Source organism: Ailuropoda melanoleuca, chromosome 1 (genome assembly GCF_002007445.2).
Source record: "Ailuropoda melanoleuca isolate Jingjing chromosome 1, ASM200744v2, whole genome shotgun sequence".
Classification (NCBI taxonomy): Eukaryota; Metazoa; Chordata; class Mammalia; order Carnivora; family Ursidae; genus Ailuropoda; species Ailuropoda melanoleuca.
In genome coordinates, this window is record NC_048218.1 from 32,741,683 (window position 1) to 32,749,365 (window position 7,683).

The window sequence follows — 7,683 nt, forward strand, 5'->3', positions numbered from 1 at the left end:
AGGGCAAGAACTACTTTCCACCTCAGAACATCTATCACTTAGCAATACTTGGTACGCAGTGGGTACATATAAATGTCTGAAGCATGAAGGAATTTTATAAATTGTGTTAAAACACATTCTAGAATGTGTTATGCATATGTTAAATTTATAGTTTAAATTGATACATGTCTCAAATTTACTAACTTTTAAAATTGAACTTATTTTAAGCCAATCTGCCTTCTCTCTCTCTCTCTCTCTCTCTGTGTGTATGTGTATGTATAGAAATTCTCTGTAAAGGTATGCCAGAAAAAGATATTAAGTTTTATCTAATGCCCACATAGACTAACACATGAATACCATATAGTAGATGTATAATAAATGTTAACTGATAAATATATATCCTAGAAATCATCCTAGACATAAAAACTAGCAGAGGTAACCCTCAGACCTCTTCATGCATGAAAGCTAAGTAGGGTGTTTTGGCAGCAACATTCAGTAAATGTCACTATGAATTAAAATCAAAAGAAGTAATATTTACTCTTAGACTCACTACAGAAATGGTTTAATTTACCATATATATCAACTTGGAAATGTCATTTGGTTTCTAACAAAGAATTATTATATTTACTCATGTTTTAAAGAGGAAATGAATGAAACATTTTAAGAAACTTCCGAGGGCTTCGGGGGGGGGATGGGGGAATGGGATAGGCTGGTGATGGGTAGTAAGGAGGGCACGTATTGCATGGTGCACCGAGTGTTATACGCAACTAATGAATCATCGAACTTTACATCAGAAACCAGGGATGTACTGTATGGTGACTAACATAATATGATAAAAAATATTAAAATTATAATATTTACCATATTATAAAATAAAATTCAGAAACTTAAAAACTTAAAAAAAAAAGAAACTTTTGTTTTAAACAATGTACCATGAGGCAAGATTCTAAAGAAATACTTAAATGGAACTGGAACATCAGTATTCAGGTCCTATTTATTTAATGGAATAATTAGTAATATTAAAAGTAGTTAACAGTAAATTTAATTTTAAATTCAACTCACTTAATTTAAATAAAAGTTAATGATAAGCTATGCGCCTGGCAATATTCTGAGTCTCATATCCATATTAAATCATTTCACTCTCAAAACAGTCCTCTGTGGCGGGCGGTACGCCATTTTATCACTGAGCAAACGAAGGCCCAGAAGGCAATGCATCCTACCCAAGTCACGCAGCTAGAAGTCTTGGCTTCCCACTCAGAGAGCTTTCTTAACTGCTTTGCTCTACCTTTTCTAAAACATATTCATTACCTATACTGTGGTGGCTAATCTGCATATTGATAAAAGAATTAAAAAAAATTTTCTCAGATTGGAAATCAGAAGAAAAAGACAACCAGCTGCTGTATTTTCTAGCTGTACAACATTACGCGTGTCCCTCTACCTTCGCGAATTGCAGTTTTGGCCAAATGCGACTTGGGACATTGACCTTAGTATTCCTCTAACTTTTTCAACCAAGGTTTCTTTTAAATTAAGACATGATATAAAAAAAAATTATGAAGATTAAGTTCGATGATGCATAGGAAAGTGCTTTAGAAAGTACAGAATGCCATGTCAATATAAATTCACTTTTATTCATATTTATTATTTTAACTCTCGTATGATCAATGAAATATAAAAATATAAACATAATTTAGCCATCCCTGCTCTCCTCTCCTGTATTTGATTCTTTCAGATGACTACATGGTAGAAGAATAAGAAATAGAAATGTATTTATTCATAGCCAATTAAAATTATCAGGCAAATAAAAAATTCACAGCAAATATTCCTCTGCTTTAACCAGAGTGAAAGATTTTTTTTGAAACTCAAAATTAGGAGTACATAAGACAAAAAACAAGCAAAACAAAACAAATCAGCCAAACTGATATCATTCTGAGAAAATCAGTATTGATCCTAATGATTTCTGATGAATAGAACACATATCTAAGTGCCTAATGAACTTATGTAAACATGATTTAATAAAAAAAAAAAACCCATAAGAACATGTTTTCTTCTCTTAACTCATTCTTCTTCTACTAAAGAAAAATAAAATTCCAGAAAGCTAACAAGTTTAAAAATGCCTAAAACATGAATAAACAACCAGGTTGCTCCTCAGTCAGCCTTGAAAAACTTCTTAAATTGATCTTTTTAAATATTAATTTTTTATATGCCACTTGAAAAAAATTACTCTGCTTGTAACTACAACTGGTGATTGCAGCTAATGAATGACTGCTGAAAATAGTACAAGGTAATATTTTTATATATATTTATCTATTTATTACATACATACACATCTACCTGATATCCTTTTTTTAGAAAAATGTCAAAGGCTTGTGATGTGCTAGATACTGTGGCAGTTGCTACTAGTTCCTGGAGATATAATAGTGAGTCAGATACAGATGACCCCTATTTTCACGGAGTCTTAAATTTACCAAGGGAGTCATATATTTAATAGTTTTTCAAATGTAATTTTGTTAAGTGCCATGAAAGGTAAGCACAGGATAATATAAAAATGTATAACAGGGAAAACTAGCATAGCATGAAGCTTTAGGAAAAGCTTCCCCTAGGAAATGAGATTTGCAGACGAAGGATTTGGTCAGGTATGGGAAGGAGTGTTTGAATGGAATGATTCTAAGAAAGGAGAACTGCAAATGTGTAGAGCTCAGAGGTTGGTGCATTCAATGAACTGAAAGAAGGCTTGCTTGGCTGGAGCGAGCGATCGACAGGGAGACCCACAGGAGACCATTCATGTGAGACTTACAGGTCAGCTGGAGGACACTAGTCACTGAAGCCATTAAGCAGGACAGTGACATGATCAGGAAATGGAAAAAAAAATATTTAAAGTCATGATAGCTCATAGGGAAATATTAAACGTCATAAAATAACATCAATAATCAGAAATTATAAAGCTATTTGGAGATTATTGATTTTAACATCTGTAGAGAAATGCTAAGATTTAGATAATAAGACAGAAGGAATAAAAAGAAAGGTGTTATACTGATGTTAAGCATTAGGAGCTATTTGTTTTAAGGACAAAAGAATAAATCTTCAAAGATCTCTTAGTCCTGTATCAAAGAATAATCTCACGATTATATTTGATACCACAAATATGCTCACTTTATAGACCTTATAGAAAGAGATGTTAGAAATAATTGTTTTTTATTGTTAGTATTTATTGTTCCTACGGGAAGAGTTTCCAAAACAGAACAGATGCTCAGCGTGCCCTAGGTGGAATATATACAGTCAAGGTGATTATTAATATAAATACTTCACCAAGTTTATGAAGTTACTGAGATTGGTTAATGTCCTAGCTGCCCATGAAATAGACCGCAAGACTCAGGAAATAATTCTTAATATGAATTTGCATTAGATCTTTCTTATTTAAAAGTTATCAGTATTAATTTAACTAGGGCTGTTAAATCTCTGTCATGTGTAGATAGTCTGTTTGACTGATGCTTGCCTGCAGGTTCTGTGATGTGCTACAGGCTAGAACTGTCTTCCACAAAGCACAACAGTCTCAGCAAAAGGACTTTATTAAGTACTTTGAACTATCCACACTCTCCACTCATTAGGTATAGGCTTCTAAGTTGACATTGCCTACACAACAGACTAAAGCAGTAAACTGAGTCAAGATTACTAGAATTCTTTTTTTTTTTAAGGATTTCTTTTTCCTTTTTAATTATTTTTTTAAGTAGGCTCCATGCCCAGTGTGGGGCTCAAACTCATGACCCTGAGATCAAGGGTTGCATGCTCTACTCACTGGGTGAGCCAGTGAGAGTGCCCCAAGATTACTAGAATTTTTGAATGCAGTGGGTTTCAAGAATTAATGACATAGGACTGACTGCATAAACTTGGAGGTTTTATTTTGGTTCTCTGTTTGGAAAACTGCTTTAGCTTTCACACGTACAAGGAAGCCCATTCCATTTCTTTTTAAGCTATCCTAGACTGTAACAACTTCATGAACTGTTTTTGTAAATGAAATAAAACATTAAAAAAAATCTCTCTACTAAACCCCCACTTCTTACTTTACATGGTGACATATTTACATAGGTTCATAGGCCCTATCTTTTTATCAGGATATAGGCCTTACTGGAATGGCTATATTTGTGAACAATGACTATTGGGTCAGGCAGGACCCATTGCTTTTAAGGAACTGAGGCTATTTTTACTTAGGGATATAATGCCTGCAAAGTCCACTCAGGAAACCTGGCCTGCAGCCTGGCTGGCACAGTGTGGTCTCCCATGTTGGGAGGGTCACTTCTGGACAGCTTAGGAATATTAACAAATTGTGGTGATCCTAGGAGAGGAATACAGCCAAAGGTACAGGCCCTACAGGTGAAATATGGTATATAGTTTATAGGGTTAGCCTTCCTAACCTCACGTTCGCAAACAATAGAGACTGACTGACTGACTGACTTATTTATTTATTCATTAACAGAGACTTTTTCAAAGTCCAATCTGAGGTTCCTCATAAATACTTCCAGGGAGAAATAAATTAATTTGAAGCTCTAAGGCTTTTACTATAGAAAAATAAGTCAGCCTCTCATATACATTGCCCAGTATTTATATCTCTATCTAATCTAAGAACTGGTGAAATCTCCTAAAACTCAAATGCTCAAATGATCGCTGTTAACCAAACAGAACAGAAAATATTATTAGTTGACTTCTATATTTTATCACTCAAGATCCTTCAGGCAACAATGAACTTTGAATATTCATAGTTTTCCTATTTTTAAAATAAATATACATATATATTTTTGTCTATCACAATACCCTTTGCCTTGGTTTTCATTTTTATAATATAAACACACTGGTATACAATTACCTCAAAGACCAATAATCTTAGCTTGATATGTTATGACATGACAATTATATCTTTCTTGTGTTTAATGTGCAAACACTAAAATAATAAAAAACCTCCAATGATTAAATTCAGAATAATTCTAAGTTTTAAAAATAGTTCACCCCCCTTGTTGACAAAAACATTAAATAAAATTTAGACTACTTTTGCGTCATCTGTTAGTATAACAATGATCTTATAGTAATTTAATTTGTGCAGCTTATATATGACAGTGTATAAAAGAAACAAAGTTGTAATTTTCTGTTTTAAATCTGAACAGTAATTCAAATTATTCTACATGATTTATGTCATATGTAATATTAGTTAATGTTCTGAACATAGATGGGATATGTGTTCAACTCATACTTACCCATAAAATTGAGATAGCCTTCTCCGCCAAGAGCATGAGTAATGAGTCGAATCATTTTATGAAGCTGTATTCCACGATCAATAACTGGAGTAAATGGGGTCAGAACACTCATGTTGGTATACATTTCAGCATCCATCAACCAAAATGCCAGTGTCTTATCCCCAACGAGTGCCTATGGAAATAAAAGTCACTGAGATAAATGCAAAGAATAGGTACTAAGCAGTTGTGATTTATACTAGAGTAACACGTGATGATACGGGATGGGAAACAATGTAGGAGAAGTGTTTGAATTAGTATTAATTTCACGTGTTTTCAAATAGTTGCTTTCTCTGCAGAAGGTGAACGGGTAAAATCAGGTGAGCTGGTCAGAGAGCAACACCATCTATTTTCAGGATGGATTTTTATCTTTAAAGAGCTTGGTTGAAAACTCAGGATAAGCCACCTGAATATTTGTTATACCTGAGCTGATGCTTCAAATTCTCTGAAATTGGAATAAATGTTTATTATAATGTTGAGAATACTAAATAAATTTTAAAAATCATTTATATGTATATGTATTTATATTATTGCATATGTATTTATATATATAAAATATGTACATAAATATAGTAAAATGGACCCTCTTTCCCTTCAGCAGAGGGTTGACAGCTTTTCCTTAAAATGTAAAATTTGCTTTCTCATTGAATTTGACATCTAATCTAAAATTAGTTTGTTTTATAGGAAAATATAACAGTTGATAAATGGGCAGGTAATTCCTGAGTAGAAGAGAGGCTTCTTAACAATTTGAATTATTTATGGTTAAAAGATGGCTAACTAATAATGCAAAGTGTTTTTCATTGACAAAAAATAATATGTAATGAAACATATAATAGAGATAAAACCATAATCTCCTTACCCTATTATAATAATTTTCATTTTTAGAAAAAAATGTTTTTACTTATAAATCTATTATAATCTCTAAACTATTTTGATTAAAATGACTTTTCTTTAAAATACTGTTAGAAGAATATCTATTCATTCTGTAGGTTTTGTCCTTATTTTAAGGGCCAAGAAAGAATTGGCTCAGGATATGGTTTAGATAAGTATTTTAAGTCTAAACATATAAAGTAAATGTGTGCAGTTATAGACTGAACTGTGCCCTCCCCAAATTCACGTTGCAGTCCTAACCTCCGATGTGGCTATATTTAGAGAGATGGTCTATAAAGGGGTAATCGAGATTAAATCAGGTCATAAGAATGAGGTTCTACTCCACTGTGAGTGGAGTCCATATATGAAGAAGAGGAGATACCATGGATGAGTGTGCACAAAAAAAGAGCAGGTGAGAACAGAAAGAAGATGGTCATGTACAAGCCTAGGGCAGAGGCCTCAGGAGAAACTGAATGTGCTGGCCCCTTGATCTTGGACTGTCAACCTCCAGAATTGTGAGAAATAAATTTCTGTTGTTTATACTACCCTGTCTGGAATTTTGTATGGCAGCCCTAGCGGACTACACACATACCAATAAAACGCAGCTTCAATTTGACATATAACTTAGAGTGCTAGAGAAGTGTGGCTCAAAAATAGGCTCCACTGTTAAAAAAGTTTGAAGACAATGTATATATAAGTTTTTATTTATTTATTTGACAGAGAGAGCAAGTGAGCACAAGCAGGGGCAGCTGCATAGGGAGAGGGAGAAGCAGGCTCCCTGCTCAGTGGGGAGCCCGATGCAGGGCTCCATCCCAGGACCCTGGAATCATGACCTGAGCCGAAGACAGATGCTTAACCGACTGAACCACCCATGTGCCCTATTTTTGCTTTTAAAAAGAACTAGGAAACTTGCATCTTTTTGTACATTCTGACATTTTGTAATAAAAGGCAGAATTACCTGAATCTTTGAAGTATGAAATAATTCTTGGGAAGTCTATAATTTTCTGTACATTTTGGGAAGAAAACTATGAAAATAATCTGTTTCATCTTCAATTTGTTGAATCCACTCATTTATTCTTTTATTCATTCATATAAAATAAACATATCTAGGGAGCTCAAAATATGTTATAATTGCTAAGAATTTGCAATATAAAGAATTTATACATGCATTTTAGTTTTCATATTGTTATGTATTTGGTGAGAGTTCCTCCATGCTTAAATTAATATTATCCATTTTTAATTTTTTTAGATTTTGGTTCTCATTTTTTGTAGGTATTTATTTGATCTGTTCCACGGCCAATTTAAGTTGAAAAAAGAGCCCTACCCTGACTTGGGAGATTCAAAATTTAATGTGGGTTTACATCATGAGTCAGAAAACTTTCTGTAAAGGCTAACCTAGTATATATTTTAGGCATTGTGGGTCACTTTCTCAGTCTCCACTACTTACATCTGCCATTAAGGTTCAAAAGCAGCCACAGAAAAGACATAAGTGAATGAACATGGCTGTGTTTCAATTACCTTCACAAAAATAGGCAGCAGGCAGAATTTGACCCAT

The 7,683-nt window shown here is 33.5% G+C and overlaps 1 protein-coding gene across 1 annotated transcript in view; it reads right to left on the reverse strand.

Moving 5' to 3' along the window:
• Positions 1 to 7,683, reverse strand: part of GBE1 (1,4-alpha-glucan branching enzyme 1) — a 276,317-nt gene that overhangs the window by 62,505 nt on the left and 206,129 nt on the right. Inside the window, exon 12 of the mRNA XM_034657790.1 lies at positions 5,223 to 5,394. Coding sequence (XP_034513681.1) covers positions 5,223 to 5,394 — 172 coding nt within the window. The remainder of the gene's footprint in view (positions 1 to 5,222; positions 5,395 to 7,683) is intronic.